We start from the raw sequence: 18,722 nt of genomic DNA on the forward strand, positions 1-18,722 counted from the left end.
GTGTTATTGGACTAGACAAGGAAGGAGTCTCTGAGGCCATGTTTGCACACAGAGCACATCTGTTCGTACAGTAATAACATTGTATTTCTGTTCAATAGGAATTCCTATTTGTCTCAGGCAAATGCGATTAGCTGAAGATTTCAATTAGGGAAAGAGAGAAAAATCTTTTGGATTACAAAACATTTGTAGAAGTTATTTTATTCAAACATCAGTGCCAGTTTATGATTTGTACATGCAGAATATAATTTTTTTACATGCTTTTTAATGCCTTTCCAGTTTCTGCTCCTATTGGTGTGGAGGACTTGCAGGTCAATTATACTCTGTGTCTAAATCGCTTTGTTCTTATCACAGTTTATCTTCATGTGAATCATTTTCATAGAAATAATTGGAATTCAGTTTCTATTGTCTGACAAATAGTAATTGTAGAGATCAGATAAAAGTCAACGCTCATTGAGGGGCACAGCTCTAACCCCTTCAAAATAAGAAATGGATGTATTTTTACCAATCTGCTGCAGTACATACTTGTATGCAAGGGAGTCACCACTTCAATTTAGAAAACAGTGAGCACAAAACTTTCTACTGATTTCAAGATAAAAAGCTCAGATTGAGTAACAAACTATTCCACACCAAAGTAATGCAAAAACATCTGTTATGAACATGAAGCTGGCTGAAACCTGACTGCTTGTTTTTATTCAGTAAGACAGAGCTGAGGTTTCCTGTGACATTCAGGGTCGACTGTGGCTCTGTGGGTAGAGTAGTTTGTGATCTGAAGGTTGTAAGTTTGATTCCAGCATGTTGATGTGCCCCTGGGCAAGGCACCTAAACTCAAATTGCCTCAAGTGTATAAATGTGTGTTTGTGAATTAACAGGTGAATGTGACTCTAGTGTGAAACACTTGAAAGGTCAAAATGATTACAAAGTTCAGTCCATTTACCATTCAAGAATATAGTTGGAGCACTAGATGTACGGCAAGCGTAATGGTCAAATAACTATCTTCTTATGTGAAGCCAATATCACTGATATCGGGCTTTATTTTCCCTTTTCTATGTAGAGCAAGAAACAATATGATTACTAGGCCTGTCATGGTTACAAACTTTGCTAGACAACAAATTCTTCCCCATTATTATTGTGATAAATAATATCGCAATAATATTTTTTCAGACCATTCTCCAATAATATATTTGTAATGGCATATAATATCCAACTTCAGCCTCTAAAGAACAAATAAACATTAATTTTGTTAAGAACACTGAAACTGGGAGATATTTTAACTGTCCAAAATGAAACACGACGACCCAAGACAATAGGTGAGAAAAATCACTTGTAAACAAAACCATTAATAAAATACTTTCACGGCATCTCTGCAAACAAAATTTCCTTGAAAAAGTATTAATCATCAAAATGGAAATTATCAAGCTAATTTTATATTCACGTGATTAATTGGTTAATTGTTCATCACGACAGGCTTCGGGTTTACTTTAAACTCTATATGCATACTTGAACTGCACAGAATGTATGAAATGACCCAAACTTTTTTAATCTCTGAGTGATATTCATTAAGACTTTTTATAAAGTATAAAAAAATTAAATCTAATCTCAATAGTAAAAAGGAACAGTATACAAACGTGTTGAGATACTAAAGATATCAAAAATATAGATGATTAAATATAACAGAAAGCCATTAAAACAGACGTTCACGACGATAAAACTACTGGAGTTTCACAAAGTTCTGTGGGACAGAACCATCCTGAGCATCGTCTCAAATAACCAGCAATTTGGTTATTTGAGTTAAAAAAAAATACTCAACATTCAGGGAAAATATTAGTTCTAGGTTTGAAAATAGTTCTCAAACTTCAGCTAAATGAAGGTATTGCAGCATGCCAGCCACACCAACCAAACAATAGAGATGAAAACATAAAATGAAAACATCAAACCTGCTTTAAAAGTGATTTAATGCGTAATTAGAGGCCAGGATTCATCCTCTGCCTGAGTGCTGCTGCCCTTGCAACAGTGAGAGGTTGACAGTAGGAAGGTGGGAGGAGGAAGTCCTGGAGACAGCTTGTGTCTGGGGAAAGTGAGCAGCAAAGATGGTTGATGCAGCCAGGCCATGACCCCTTCAAATAAAAAAATACAAAAATAAAACTCTCATAGCACTGACGTGGCCAGCTCCCCCTGTTTCTGCATCAGCAAATACTTCAGACTTAGAAACCCATGTGGTTTCGTGTTCTGTTAACTGGGAAGTGACATTTGCCTCGTGCACAAACTACGGGCTGAGAAACAGCTGCAGGTGAATGTCAAACAGAAGATTTGTAGCTCTGAAGAGATTTCAGAATGAGGTGGAGAACTGAAGTCTGCTGTGCTCTGAACTGTCAGTCAACAATGTTGACTGTTGTACGGTATTAAAGTAATACTCTGGAAAATGTCCTGCACCAATAAAGGAGATAAGAAAATATCTTGGATAGCAAATAAGCAGCGTCATTAAGCGGTTTTCGATTAGCAAAACAGAAAAAAGTATCGAGTCGAGACGCTAAATGTTTTCTGCTACTTTCATGCCAGCGACAGCGATGTCGAGTCTTTGTTCTGCTACTTGTCTTTTCCAGTCAAACCTAATTTGCTTCTTTCCACGCACGACTGTCAAGCACTGACAAGTGGAGTATGTAAATGTTGAACCGAAATGAATGCTCACGAATGAGTAACGTCTGAATGCCAAAGAATACAGGGGCTGCTTGGAATTCACAAATCATAAAGAGATGAAAGAGGTAAAGAGGAAGGCGTCTTAGAAAGAGGAAATGCTGTTCCTCTGGGATGAATCTGTAGAACCTCGGAGAATGACGTGGAAAATCAGAGCAAAAGAGAATCGGTAAAGAAAGGAGGAATCTGTAGGGGACAGATGAATAGTCAGAGTGTTGCACAACCTTTCCCTTTTTCCCTTTTTTGTTCTACAGCTAAACCGAAGCCGTCCATACCAAATGGAAAGAGATGAGGGAGAAACGGCAGACTGAGCACAGAGCCGAGCAGAATGAGAATCTACCGGGCGGAGGGCGCGCTGTCCTGTCCTTTTAACTGATGGCTCCTTAATGAAGCCTGAGCTCCGCTGCATCAGATTCCAAAGATTTCAGACCAGAGCCATGTCGTCTCAATCCACATCAAGACAACCAAAAGCTAATGGATTCTGGTTTCAAACAGTAACAGCTCAATAAAAGTGCAAATTTGCCAAAGACGAATTATGGGCATGGCTCTCGTTGAAGACAAATCTACTCATGACTTCTGCTGCAAGACAAAAGAGATTTCATCTCAGCAGCAATGACACAGCACTTTATATTTAATGAGTACGGCTAACCTTGCTATTAGTGGCAGCTTTTTACATAATAAAGCTTCAAATGAAGAAATAAAAGGCTTGAAATCCAGAACAGTGAAAATCATTCATTTGTCACGTGGTTCTGCTGTAACATGGCAGGATTATCACAGGCCATAACAAGAACTATCCATACACACATAAATCCAGAGCTACAGTAGGATGATTTAGATCACGAGTGGAACTCAGGGCAAAGCCGATCCGCCACAAGAACCTTCAAGACAATAGTTGTGTGCTTAAATATTATTTCATCAATCAAAACAAAGTGGTTTCTTTAAGTATGGTGCCAAATTTCATTAACATGAAAAGATGATGAGTATTATTAGAACCAGAATTTATTAATTTGTTGACATTTTTTAAAGTAAAAATTGAATATTTTTTCTTTACATTGTTTCGACAGGAACCTTTGCATTTGCTCGTTTCTGGCACGCCCGTAAATTTGACGTACGAGCGATGGATGACGAAGCTGCTTCTCTTGGCGCTGGGGGCTTACTGTGTGCTTCAAAATGGGAAAAGACTGCTGTTGTCTTCAAGTTGTGCTAAAAGGAGTTAACCTGTCAGCGAAGCTAACCAGATCTAAACTAACATCTCAATGCTAAACAAGTAACAGCAGCACAGACTTCTCCAATTAGCATGTCCACAAGATTTTTTTAAAAAGAATGTTCAAGAGTTCCTGAAACACCTGAAAGCTGAATAACAAAAAATGAACGTTGCACCAATATGATGGTGCAATAATCTAAATGACAAATTTAAAACAACACATATCTGTTGTTGACCCCTTATGTCTATTTACTCAATAATTTAGCAGCAAAAATGTTCTTTGAATTTAAAATGTTAGTTTGGCAACTTTTGTCAATAGATTCAGCCACAACTGGCCCTTTGTGATCTTGATATGAACCAAAATGAAAGTAGTTTGACAGCCCTGGTTTAAATGAAACAGTCCAAGGACAGTATTACTGGGAACACATGTACTAGAGAAACTAGCATCTATTCATGAGAAATAAACTGCCTGCTTTTCACTAATCCGGTGGTTTCTGTTTACTGTGAGAGCACTCTGCTGCATGTTCACCTGTAAATGTCAAGGTCGCTGTTCGGGTGGTGAAGGATCTGATTCAACACGTCCATCTCGGAGCTAAAACAGGCGCAAAGTGCTTCAGCATCATGAGTCATTCTCAGTTTCACAGCTTCATTAAGCCGCGTAAGGATGGACATGTCTCTGTCTTTGAATTATAGATCTGTAGTGAAGAGAAACTCGCTTGCTGCTTGGAGACAACAAGATGGAAAATTGTTATTCTCAGTAAAGTGTGTTACCAAGGAATACTCTTTTGTTGCATGTTAAATGCGCGATCCCGGCTCATGGAGTGTTACTTCATTATCCAAATAAAACCACTACAATCCGTTTCATTTTTCTCCCTGCTGATTTGTTAGCAACACCTCTCAGAGTTTGTTTGGAGGGTATACTGGAGTACTTTCTACCCCATTAGACCAATAACACGCACATCATTTTCCCCACTAACTTGATAATGTACAGCTTAAAGCAGCTGGGTGAAGATATAATCACAACTCAGCGTAGAGAGATGTGAGCAATGGAAACTAATTCTGCTATCAGAACTAGTTCGACTTCACTCCTAGAAAATCGAACATGTTGACTTGGATTCAAAGCAAGTAGGTTTATGTTTTACCGCTAAAAATTATGCCAAGGTTACTTTTTGATAGATGCTAATTGCATGATTGACTTTTATAAATCAGGGTTACTCTGGCATCAATGTAGCATAATGAAATATGAAGCTCTATGACCATTGGCCTCTGGATGATGTAAATGTGGATGTGTGTGAGGTACCGTGTGTTAGTAGAGCAAGAGTGTGTGCAGAAGATGTTTGTGCTAATGATTTATGTGGAATTGAAAGGGCATATATCTGACAGCATTCAATACCCAGAACAGTATCGTTTCCTGGAAGCCACAGCACCGTCCTGGGAAGCAACCCCCCCAGAGCAACTATTCACTTGACATGGAGCGAGGTCGAACTGAAATTACAAAATTAGCAATGTAAACACACCAATTGTGAAGAAACTCACGTTTCAAGAAAAAGGTTTTGTGCTAGGATTAGGTGGTTTTTCAGCTGTGCATCACGCAATTCACCAACAACCGGATGTTACTGCTGGCAGAGACGACAAAGAAGACGACAGGAAGTATTAGGGGAAAGATGGTTTATTTTTAGATTTTAGACAATGTGAAGCTGGGTCCACCAGAGCTCTCACAGCGTCGCAGTTATAAAAGGTTGTGTCATTTGAACGTGTTGAATCCATCGCTCTTCTGTAAAATCACAGAGTAAAATTTTCCAAATAAACTGCATTCATTGCCGCTTTCAATTATAAGGGGCTTGTCACTCCAACGCCTGAATAAGACGCAGATGTCTCCTCTGATTGGCTGATAGATGATTAGCTCGAGCACCATGGTTGAAGTATTAGCATAACTGCATGGAGAGTGCTAGAGTAAGCACTTTGCAGACAGTGGTTAGGAGTCTTATATCTAAGTTTATATATCGTTTGAATAAAACTATAATTTCCTGGTCTAGTTGGCTGTTACTGCATTTTATTGTATTTTATTTGATTTCTAAATAATTGTGTATGTGTTTTTTGCTTTGTTTCTTGTTTTTGGTTGGACCTTGAGTCTGAAATAAAGTTTCTATATATCTTTCTTTAAACAAAAATGAGCATCTAAATAGGAAGACTTTTCATCAGTTCATCAGAATTGATTAAGATCAATACTCAATCTACAATCTAAAGTAAATATGAAGTGAAAATTCTGTATTCAGTGCATTTAGAATGAGAATTCAGGATGTGTCCATCAGTGTGAGTAAAGTAAATGTACTTACAAACACATTAAACTTAAGATCCACAATGTTAAGACATTAAAAAGTCATTTTAGTTGCAAATACCCAGTTTTACATGATCTCAATATGTAATTAAGGTTACATTGTATTATGTACTTGAGGGCATATTCTTTCTCTATACAGACAACAGCTGAATTTCTTGGCCAGAACATTGTTGTATTCTCAGGAGATTTCTACTTCCTGGTTAAATAACGCTTTAAAATACAAAACCAAGAGTCAATAACAGACCATGGCTTTGGCTTTAACTCCTCCAGAAAAATCCCAGCAGGATGTGAAAGTCAATATTTGTGAGGATTATGAAGAAACTTCTTTCATAGAAAAATCTATAGTCTGCTCTAAATTATGCAACACATGAAAAATTACATTAAAAGCAGAACACAGGGGGATTTAAAACTTCCATTTTCTTTTAATTTAATTCATTTGAATAATGAAAGACTCCTGAAGGAGCAGGAAAACACCAAAGCTCACTCATGACTGTCAGCTCATAGATATGTCTTCAAAATCCCAGAGGACCAGCTGACACACGGACTTGAGCTGAACTTATTAATTTTGTCAGGAAGCGTCATGCGGCCGCCATCCCACCCTCACTCTTAAAGCCCATGAAACTTTCGTTGCTGCATTGTGGGAGCAGGAGGAGCTCCTGCACAGCTGGCTGCCGTGGCCCACTTCCTCCTTGATTACACGCTAATCTAATTTGAAAGCCGGGAGCTGTGGCACTTCACGTGTTTCTCCAAAGAATCATTCATTTTTCACTGCTCTGGAGTTTGACTCGTTCCGTGTGGCCCGGATTTGGAGTCATCAGAGCAGTGCTACTCTAGCGTGTAATTGGGAATCCAATCAGTGAGGCAGAATGACGCTGGCACAGATGTTGTCAGCACAAAGTTCAAAAATGTCTCAGCAATGTGTGTGCATGCGTGATTGTTTGTATCACATGTTTGGGTACATGGAAAACATTTTAAAAAAACATCTAACTGGAGCTGGGCCTGTAATAATTACTGCCATAACACCAAATGTAAACTCTCAGTTAAATTAAAGGTGATATGCAGGGAGTGTTGTCTATGTGTGAATATTCTCTATCTCTAGGTTATTTAGCAGCTCTGACCAGTCATGTCTTGGCTTACTTGGATGAAAGGAACTGCATTCGATCAATACGATCTTGGAATTGGAAGATACACTGGATTGCCAAAAGTGTTCTCTCATCTGACATCACACTCACTTGAACTTGAGTGACAAATATGTATGGGAATCTAGGAAGATTTTCCACCAGTATTAGAGTGTTTATGGAAATGTTTCTATCCAAAAGAACATTTGCGAGATCGCACCCTAATGTTAGACAAGAAGGCCTGGCTCTCAGTCAATCCTTGAAGGCGTGGCCAGCATGGCTACGTTCACTTCCCCCACTGCTAAAACTACAAGGAGACTACAAATAGAAAACACAGCAGGTAATCGTTCACCACTTAACTTTCTATTTGCTGATTGGCCACAATAAAATTCAACCCGAGAAATCAAACTTAAATGGAGGAATCCTAAACGGAGCACTGAAGGGAGGTGAGAATTGAGAGGAACAACGACCAGGCTAGCAAAGCCTGCGAATACTTTGATAAATGGGATTTATTGGTTTTCAATTTTTTTATGTATTTGAAAAAAAAAACATGGAGTATTTGTGCATAAAATTTTGAGGAGAGAAATCATTTTAATGCAACTTGGAGTAGGGCTGTGACACCAAAATGTGGAAAAAAGTGAAGTCCTGTACCATCCATGTGAACTGCCTACATATGTTAGCAAAATAGCAACAGATTACGTTCCAGATTACGTTCCTCGCCATCGCTGATATTGTGCCTAACTTAAAGTACCAGTTTACTGGTCAATAATAAGCATTAACTTATCCTTTTGAAAGTTGTGCTAATTTAATTTATATCTAGCATGCAAGCTGATTGGGTCATTGAGTCTTACTCCACAGTAAGATTAGTAGCCTTATAACAGACGATGAGATGACTGTAGCTCAAGATGCATTTCTAAAATGACCACTCTCGAGATTCCCCTCACTCTTTTTGCCTCTTTGCCTCTTTATGCCCCAGCTGGAGTCAGTCAAACAGAAGAGAGACAGCTGTGGTGAAGATCTCATTAGGAATCCCCTGTTCAGTTGACGTTATGATGATCTGACTCTTTCCATGTGAAGTTGTTATCCAGAGACCCAGAGGCAGTGATGTTAGAGCTTCTCATGCTCAAGCTGCTCTTTTTATGTGAAATCATATTTCCACCGTGGTCTTCTGGACGCTAAATGGAAAATAAAACGTCCGTACAACTTCTAGAATTGAAACTTTTCTAATTTAAAGCATCAAGCTAATGCATATGAGATTTCCATTTTGATGGATTACTCCCAACCCGGGACTCGTGTGTCTTTGTTTTGCCGCCAAGATATGAATCCTTCCTTCATAATCTTTAATTGGATTTCCAACATAAACATGCTGTCCTTCCAAAAGCCTTTTTATGCGAGAAGCAATGGGGGGATTCTACTTGGCTGCTACATTATTTAGAGAAAACACACACCAACACATTCACAGCCAATAAAATGTTACAGAACTTGAATGACAACCTTCTTTCATTTTCAGCATGGTTTCACATTCCCTCCAATGTGAAATCCCTCCAAAAAAACATTTCCAGGAGTTTAAATCAAAAAGCTGTAATTACTGAGGCTGGAACTGAAGTAGTAGACGCTCTACTGGAAAACCTCTTGCCTAATCTGAACAAAACTAAAAAACAAGCCAATGTGGAAAAATACAAACACTATCCATTTACCAATTATTGTAAATATATGGAATCTACTTCTTTAGATATCATTCACAGTTTTACAAATTTCATGCAGTTAAAATCTTGTGATCCCATTTCCTAGTACTGCACTTTCAGCTTTCTGATAACTGAAGGCGAGCATGCAAGACCAATGGAGCCGACACCAAACGCGAGCCAGGCAGCATTCTCGGGTTCTCACAGCTTGGCAGAGATAATTGAGGGCTTTCTTGTACGCGCTGTCAGACAGCATTGAGTTCTAGAGTGAGTGGGCGAGTGGATGTGGATGAGATGGCTGAAGCTCCACCAGAGCCAAGACAGCGTTGGAAATTAGTAACTTGAACGCAGGTTCCAGGAGACGCGCTAAATCTAAAATGTCTAAGGTGGAGGCACGACTCCGAAACCAGATACAACGAGAAAATGGCTGCAAAATTCTGTTCATTACAAAAGGAGACAGTGGGTGCCTGCAACCAAGACAAATACCACAGTCGAACAAAAAGACTAGTTTCTGAATTTGAATTCAAACTTTGGTGCCACTTTCATTTTTATAAGCAAAAAATGGTGGCAAGTTTTACTAAATTAACTGCTGAGATCTAGCTTAAGCACCGAGAAGAAACAGAGTGAACTGAACAAGAAATTATGTTATAATTAAATGAAAAGACTAACACTAAAGAGCAGAACCCAAGAAAAAACAGAGGAACTCAACACAAACAATTTACAGCTAACGACCTGAATGGCAGTGATAAATAAACAAAAATGATCCAGAAACAAAACAAGTGAGAACTTCCTCGTCCTTCCTGTCATTGTCTTCTTGGTCATTTTTGCCAAGAAGATTGTGGCTCATCTAATGCGAATAAATTGTTCCCGCTACTGTTTTTGCGAAATGCATCCATTTCCGAAATATCTAACGCAAAAACTTTTTTTTAATAATATGAGCTTTTTCAAAACTTATGTTTTTCAAGTAAGTAAATTTATTTTTGTAATTTCAATTTTCTCAATTTTAAGATCAATGGAAATGAAGCTTATGTTGCTAGGTTGTAGGCCTCTACTCACAGCAACTCAAAGTAGACAAAACGACAATCGTTTGGTGCAGGATAACATAAAACAAAAACATGGCACTTACTGCACGTCTCCTCTGCCTCATCAGAGCCATCTGGACACTCCGGTTCCCCGTCGCATCGCCACCGGCCAGGGACACACTGTCCGTTTAAGCAGGCAAACTCAGCAGGGTCGCACGTTTTCCTGGCTGTTGAGAAAAAGAAGCACAACTTAAGTCAGAGCGTGTGAATGTAGGGAAGTGAAACTTGTAAAAACAAGGGCAGTCAAGCCACGCCAGCCAGAAACTGTACACTTGATATAAATCCCAGCAAACATCCTCTGATCAGAGGAGATCAGTCTCATCGTATCTCTCATTATTCCTGCCTAGACCTCGCCATCGCTGACACCCAGCGCTAATTATCTCCACTTCCAACCATTTCAGCGACTCTTGTTCATTGTGCCGTCTTCCCCTCGCTCCATCTGTCTGGTCGACAGAATGAGCCTCTTCCTGCAGGTTTTCTATCACAGAGCAGTGCAATGGATGCTAATTGCTAAATCTCAAAGAGGGTAAACGTTTTACCTTCCAAAGCTGTTTAGACAGCCGGAAAATATATCATGGGCGTAAAGAATTAGAGACATTTAAGGATTATGTCTGTTAAGGAAGTTGGAAGAAAATTATGACCATGAGTTCATCACAGTAGCTTTCTCACTAATCCTTAAAAAGCATAAACAAAAGCTCCGTGCAGAAACTTTGCCAAAGACTCGAACACAGGCAGAGGTCAGAGTCAATCAATTTCCTGAGGCTGGTACTCCAGGAGGACCTGTTGTACACACTAATAAATCACTGGCTACAAGCCCTCAACACAGTTGTCTGGTCTTGTTATTCACACATAACTGTTGCTGGCTCATTTTCTATTTCCCATCGCAGGACACCACAAAATGGATGTGCAGCCAAAGTAAGCAGTCAGCAATCCCAGTACACGTTCGGACTGCCTTGCAAAAGTATTCATACCCAGACTATACTTGGAAATGACTGTCACAATAAGGAATACATCAAACAACAGCATAAGTTAAAATAGGCTTTCATTTTTTCTTTGAGTGCTCCTTGGTAAAGTCTGATCAATCTTTAAAGTGATGCTCTTCTTTAATATTATTGAAAAGCTGCCATTTTGAAAAAAATACAGCAAACATTTGACACACGGTACAGTGGAGCTAGTTTGTTTCTTTTCTGTTGTAAATGTCCAAACTGGTAGTTTTGCTTGTTTTCAATGGCTGAGGCTAATAATTAATATGGCTTTGAAGGGAAATGTTTTGTTGAGATTTCATAATCCATTCTATTTATGTTTTGGTCTTTTTTTTATTTATCTATTTTGGATATTCAAAATGTCTTCCAGTTCCAGTGTTAAATGTTCATTGGAAATTTAATTTTATTAAACTTTAAGAGGGTGTATTTTCATTATTATGCCTTAATCACTATATTAGTTGAAAAAATTGTCTCAAAATGACACAGTTATCATTTATTTATATTTTTTTTATTATTTATTTAAAATAATTTCCAGCAAAGTCATACAAAATTCTCTCTCATTATTTGACATCAGCAAACTGATAAGAAAGGACTGGCAAGAATAAACATCAGTTCAGTTCCTGCTGAAATAAAGGTTTATAATAACATTTTGACTGAATTCAAGACAGGCAACGGTGATGTCATTTAAGACCCCTGTTTTAAACCAATCAACAAATCCCTTTGTTCATTGCCTTTTTAATGACAGATGCTGCCACTTCTGTTGCCTTGATTCATTTCTATAATGGTTAATCAAGTGCGTTTGTCTAGTTCCAGGACTTCGGGGATAAATGTGAATGGGTGAGATCTCCATTCAGTCATTTTCAATTATTATACCCAACCCTGATCACAGTTGGCAGACAATCACAAGTTAAACTCAGATTTTCTCTAAGAATTAAGTCAGAGAAAACATAAGCTACTAATTACCACAGAAAACAACTGTAGCCAGACTAAGATCACACTCTAGCGTACTATCAACCAAGCACCTACTTATGTCAAGCCCTTCCCCTTTGAATCAACAATTGATGTTCTTGATCAGACTAAAAGAGCTGGACTTGTTAGGCAGACGGTATTTGCAGTGAAGGTCAGCTGAGAATCAGCCGTGATGTGATTTTCCTGACCGAGAGCCGCGAGAAGTTCCTCGCTTTAAAAGCACTCGCACAAGACAGCGATTATCGCTCACTAATTCTTGCAGAGTCTTCTAGCTGCATGTGGAGCAGCAAATGTGTTTGTCACAAAGTCTTTTATGCTTTTCCTGCAAAATGCATGAATTGACCCGGTTATGATGGAAAGAAAAACAGCAGCATTTTGCTCTGCTTTTCTTTTCTGTTCTTTCAAGTTCAGGTGTTTCTTTGCATTTGTCTCTGTCTCATAGTAAACGACAAAGAATATAAATATGTTTGACGGTAATTTTTCTTCAATAAGAAAAGAAACACATTCTTCAATATGAGACTTATTTTTCACTTCTATCCTCGGTGACAAGCAGGAATGAAGCCCATTTTAAAAAAATCTAAGATGAATACCAAAGGTAGCAAATATGGACTGCGGCATTGTTTGAGCATTTCAATTGTAGTTATGTAATCTCATCAGTCACATGGCATATATTTGAAATATATACCTCCCTGGCCCCTCAAAGAACCTGTAATTTATGCTAAAATGTAGCTGCAGCTTGGCAGTAGGTGGTAAAGACATCCTGCACAGAGAGAAAGCGACCAACTCCAACCTTCAAAAGACATTACACATCCTGCTGGGGATGTTTTAAGATCATTTATTCTCTTTTATTTTAGAAAAGCAAAAGTTAACTTCTTAGTATTATCACTGAAAAAATAATGTGAGTTAAAAAGAAAAAAATACAAACAGATGAAGACACAATTCCAGATGAAAAGCTCTGCAGCACTCAGGCGGTTTGGACTTTTTTTGATTGCATGATGAATGAAAAAAAAAGAAAAGAAAAAAAAACAACAAAGCCCATCAATTTGATGGGCTGCGTATCGTATAGGTCCAACGTCTCCTCAGAGAAACTGAGCTTCCAACCCAATCCAGCTGCACTCTGCTCATTTCACTCGAGGGCCACAGTTCAGTTGGCAATAATTACGCCGGCCGGTTCATACCATCTGCTTAGAATTACTTTTTTAGTTTTAATTGGGGGCTAAGAGGGGGAGCTTGTAAATGTTTGGAAAGGAGTGAGCTTGATCGCCATCGAGACAAAAGTGAGATGAGAATCAGCAGGCAGAAGGTCGAGTCGCAGCACGGCTAACGGAAGAGATGCACACAACTAGATCCCACCACACCCGTAGACAAACTATCGCTGCCTGCCTGCTCAATTATTAATCGCCAACTCCAACAGAGGGACACAGTTTTAGCACATCAGAGGAAAAATCTAAACAAATGCAGTTTGGTGTTTTGGTGAGTCACTGCTTATCAGCATCACAAATAGGATATGACTCAGTCAGAATGATGCCGATGTGAACACAGACATATGGAGCGAAAGGCTTCTCCCCTGGGATCACAGTTGGCAACTTTTGCATTCTTTTTTATTTCCTTCTATAGGTGAATTTCAGACCGTCTTGTGTTTTTATTCAAAATTAATATATGCAACTTTAAGGCAATAATATTCTATCACCAAGGTTTTAGGCAAACCTGTTTCATAATGATTACTACTTAAAGATCCGAAACATAGCCCACACACAACTGCTATAAAAATCAACATGAGTGCTGCACGTCATCTGAGCAATTAATTTAATTATTTGACCACTAGGGGGCACTCAACATCGTGGAAGTGGCGATACCAAGACCAAAGGGGCGTGGCTAACCACTTAAAGCCTTCACCAATTCAATATGTCATATGTATGAAGTGTTTCCACTGTATCTGACTAAACTCCATCTTGTTGTCCTCAGACAAGCTCTGAGGGCTACTAAATTACTATAAATTTAATGATCATTTGCTTTATCAATTATTGTGACAATTACTTAAAAAAAGCAATTGTCACATTTAACCACCTAAACTTTTTCATACAATATTAGAAATACATTAAAATATTAAAATAAATAATTTTGTTCCTTTTTTAAATAAAAAAAAATACAATTTTACAGTCTAAAATGCAATAAGCTGCCATGCTTTTACACTTGAGAATTTGCAGCAAATGATGCATGTGCAGCAAAAAGAAAATACCTCCGACGTGAACTTGTGAAAAGCTAAACCTTTTCTGCTTGATTTAACACCAACACTGTCTCAGGCTATTCTGCAGATTATTTTCTTGGAACTAGTTAAACTTCTTCTGTATCTGTTCAAGAAATGAGGTCAATCAGCTGCTAAAAAACAGTACACAGCATTTGTTTTTTTAGATATATGCATAAATAAATAAATACAATCAGGCACACAACCCACTATTTCATCCATCCATCCATTTTCTGCACACTCTTTGGGGGTCAAGAGGGGTACTGATGCTCATCTCCAGCTAATGCTTGGGGCAAAGAGGCGGCGTCACCCTGGACAGGTTGCCAGTCTGCCGCAGGGCGACGTAGAAACAGACAGTACACACACTCACACCTAGGAGACCAATTAACCTGACGGTCACGTTTTTGCACTATGGGGGAGAAGCAGGAGCACCCGGAGAGAACCCTTGCATGCACAGCGAGAACATGAGAACAAGGCAACAGTGTTGCCAACTGCGCCACCCTCCCAGTGTTTTATTTTACAGCAAATTATATAAAAGTCCATTATTCATTTTTGGTGACCCCGAGGAGCCGAATGCAGATAATGCAGTGATAAGCACGTTCCCCCGTGTATCAAAGATGAATTGCCTCATTAGCTCAGAGTGAAGTATGGGAGTGTTGTCAAAACAGGAGGCATTACGTATCCTGTCGGCCAAAAGCAGCATGCAAATCACCAACCTCCTGAAATTAATGGGGTGTGATGGAAGCATAGAAAATGCAGCACGACATCAACAAATCCTGAGACAAGCCATTCTCAAAATTGTTTTTGTAAGTAATAATTGAGTTTAATTGGGCTGATGCGTGAGTTTAGCTGCCTTCGAAGTGCCAGGTGCAGTTTTTTTTCCCGTTTTTATTTATATTTCCATCGTTATTATGTATCCAGAAGATTTATGTTGTTATTTTAGCTATCGCAAGGCAACATCGAACGCTTTCTGCTCGTTTATATATAAACTTTTGCGTCACTCAGTGGCTAATAACGCAATACCTGCCAATAATGTAATTGCGGTTCTTTTTAATATATGAAAGGGGATAATGTAATACATTTTGAACGAATGGATGGATGAATTGATACTATAATTTTTTATTTTTTTTTTAAGTTGCTGGTATTTTACCACAGAGGAAGAGTTGACATTATTATTCTAAACCAGTCCACAAACCCACATCAAGAGGCCATGCAGGATGTCAGCATCTACCTGGTGTGATTCAAAACACAGCAATTTCTCTAACCTTGTGTACTGACCAAAGACACACACTGTGCTAATTATAGCCCCACCGCTTCCTAAATTACATTATTTCTCCTTTCCTGTCAGCTCACATTGGCACAAGTACTTGAAGCAAGACTCTGGGAAGCCTCATTATCCCTTCAGAGGAAACCTCGCAGTGATTTATGTCCAGGATATGTTGGTAGACATCTGTGGGCATTTATCTTGAAGTCAGATGGATGACAAAGTCTCATCAAATAAGAACACAAACAGGTGGAAGTGTGTCAGCGCCGCTGTGAAAGTGAAGACGCTGATACACTTGCTGATGTCGATCACCTCATATGTTCAGGAGTTTGCAGAACATTTGTTTATTCTTGCTCATTAAAGGGTGCCTCCTTTAATGTCACCTTTCCTATGACCTTCAAGGCCATAGGAAAGATTTATAGTTCATCATATAACATATTGATGTATAGTTTTGTTCAAGTACTAAGAACAGAAGCAGAAAAACCTAATGGATGTTTTGATGCACTGACATTTGGTTAAATGTGAGAAACAAATAGGCAATTCTGGTTAAACTTGACACAATCCAGACAAACAGGACTTCTTTCCTGACCAAACTAAACAGAGACTGGAAAACACAATTTTAATGTGTCCTCGCTATTTGGATCTCTTTCGGCCGGAAGAAGCTCTTGGGTCGGAGTGGCAGATGCTCAGTAATGGGAATGAAAGTGATCAGACATATCAGGTTAAGTATAACACCAAGCGCAGAAAGTAATTAAACTTGGAGGACCTCTGTAATGAGATGATGGGGTTGTATTAAAAGTGCTTGACACATCCTCATGTTAAACTGTTGGACAGACACAGTTGGATAGTGAGCCGAGTTTATTACCTGGAGTCATTTATTAAACGTTTGCTTCACTGTACTGTCTTCCTAAAAAGCCTCTATAATAAACCTATCGCAGCACTGAAATGCAGCCACCCTGTAATGTCACACTGTTCTCATTTCCCACTTTCACTTGAACATTTAAAATGGATTCAAGTAGGGATATTACATCCCATTATGGTTTTAAACAACTTCTGTATGAAGCAGTTCAATGGGTTGTACAGATCTATAGAATGGGATCTGATCGCAGAATGGATTCCTGCCAGTGGTTCAGCGTGCAACACAATCGAATCCCTGCTTGTGAAATGCAAAGATTCAGTTTCAGGAGAAACCTACACAACAAACAGGCAGTGGGAAGCGTTTTGTAGCAGGATGTAATGGAAGCTCAGTGAAGGTTAACGTAGGTGTCGAAGCTGCACGCTACAGACAAAAAACTCGTTTTACAAACCCAACTATTTTGTTTTTAATCCAAGTAAAATAGATTTTTACCGTTTATAGTGACTCAGTTTAAACTTTGCATTACTTCTGGGATTTTCCACTGTAGACTAAAAAGCAAAGGGAAAATATTTGGGGTGAAAAGCTGAAATATGACAAACAGCCATTGATGAAACAATCCTTATTGCAGTTTGTAAATCCATGCCAACAGGTCAAATTATGTGCTCTTTTTTTCTGTTGAAACAAATGTAGACCCAAATCCTGTTTGATGACAAGAGCCGGGGGGAAAAAACAACAGGGAGCTTCAAAGACTAATCCTACCAGACAGATGGATGGCTCTTCTGTGTTAAGAACCCAAACTATATACTTTATCTAGTTTCTTTAAAACTCATGGCTTTAATATCAGGGAAAGGAAAATGCAGTACCACAGATCTGTTTGTTTAAGTTACTTTTACAGCTCGGCTGTAAAAAGTAACTAACTTGAGAAATAAATAGAAATAGAAATAAATAGAAATCTGCCTCAGAGCTCCTGTTGACAAAGTCTTTTGCATCCCTCTGTGGAACAGCTGAAACTGTTATCACTTCTCTTCCCTGCAGTGAATCTGTGTGCTTTAATAGAAATCATATTTAAAAAAAGAAAATTTACATAAAAGCCAGATGCCTTGTTACAGAGTAAAATACCATTCAGTTCAAATTGAGATTCTGGAAACAAAACTTCAATATCCCGCAGAGTTTTTAAACCTCCGCACGGTTAATTGTGGAGATCTGAGATTTCACGTTTCTCATCACAATCAAAGCTGTCGAAACAGCTTCTCTGCTGAGATCTCACATTTCTGCTCTATAACCTTTAACAATAAAGAAACGAAGCTCGGCTTGCGCTCACAATCTTCCACAGAGATGCTTTGCTTCAAAGTCAAACTATTAGCAGCAACTTAACCCTGGAAAGATGGAAGTGAACATGCCGTGATGGGTCTGAAGTGGCTGAGTGGTAAAGATGAGAGGAGGAATCAACAGAATCCCAAAGCAACTTCCTCCTTTGCTTAAGTAAATCTTCAGTGCAGCTGAACACACAGGAGACACCGACCACTTAAAGATCTTCTTAAATCTGTCAGAAATAATTAGAACTGCTGACCAAATGCGCTCAGTCATTGTTAAGACTGCAAACATACAGCATGTCAAGACAGAAAACAACTCGCTCTGAAGTCATGTTAGCAGCTCTTTGTTTTGAATTAAACAAAAGAAAACTTTAGAATAAATATTAAAAATTAAATATTGTGTAAAATCTTTTTTCTTTTCTTTTTTTTCTTTGCTCTACATCATATCATGTCATCCCTCATCAAAAACAGACCTGGAGTGTTGCTTTGATTTGAGAGCAACTTTTCTCCGCAACTCTCCCACTCAGCTCCTTCAGACTAGCCTGGTGGAACTACATTTCTGCTGAGCTTATTATAGGAGCTACTTTTCAGTGAAAAGCTGATAAAAACGTTGTTAAAGGGTAATAGAAGATCAAGGTTGTGATGATTTCCTGAAGGCAGAGATTGCAAATTAGCTAAATCTAGAAATGTTAAGAGTTCAGTATTTTGCTTATAAAGAACAAACAAAAACATAAAAGTTTCAACGAATATTTATTTTGCTCAGTCTGCTACTTTTTCCTTATATTATACTTAAACCTGAATGAAGTTTTCTGGACTAGAACCAAATATGGAGAAGCGTTCAGCTTCTATGCACCACGAATCTGCACTGTAAAAAGTGTGGCCTTGCTTAAAGTAAAAAATTTGATGTCCATTTGTTGCATCTAAAATATTTGACTTCACAGAATGTAAATAAAGTTGTTTGGTACAACATGGCTATT

General features: G+C 38.5%; 1 protein-coding gene across 3 annotated transcripts in view; it reads right to left on the reverse strand.

The window, feature by feature from the left end:
* Positions 1–18,722, reverse strand: part of LOC129361999 (low-density lipoprotein receptor-related protein 8-like) — a 92,955-nt gene that overhangs the window by 44,968 nt on the left and 29,265 nt on the right. For all 3 annotated transcript variants that reach the window (XM_055033293.1, XM_055033294.1, XM_055033292.1), the window contains exon 3: positions 10,160–10,282. In XM_055033293.1, the coding sequence (XP_054889268.1) occupies positions 10,160–10,282 (123 nt within the window). The remainder of the gene's footprint in view (positions 1–10,159; positions 10,283–18,722) is intronic.

The sequence above is a fragment of the Poeciliopsis prolifica genome, unplaced genomic scaffold (assembly GCF_027474105.1).
Source record: "Poeciliopsis prolifica strain line A6 unplaced genomic scaffold, Auburn_PproV2 SCAFFOLD008, whole genome shotgun sequence".
Classification (NCBI taxonomy): Eukaryota; Metazoa; Chordata; class Actinopteri; order Cyprinodontiformes; family Poeciliidae; genus Poeciliopsis; species Poeciliopsis prolifica.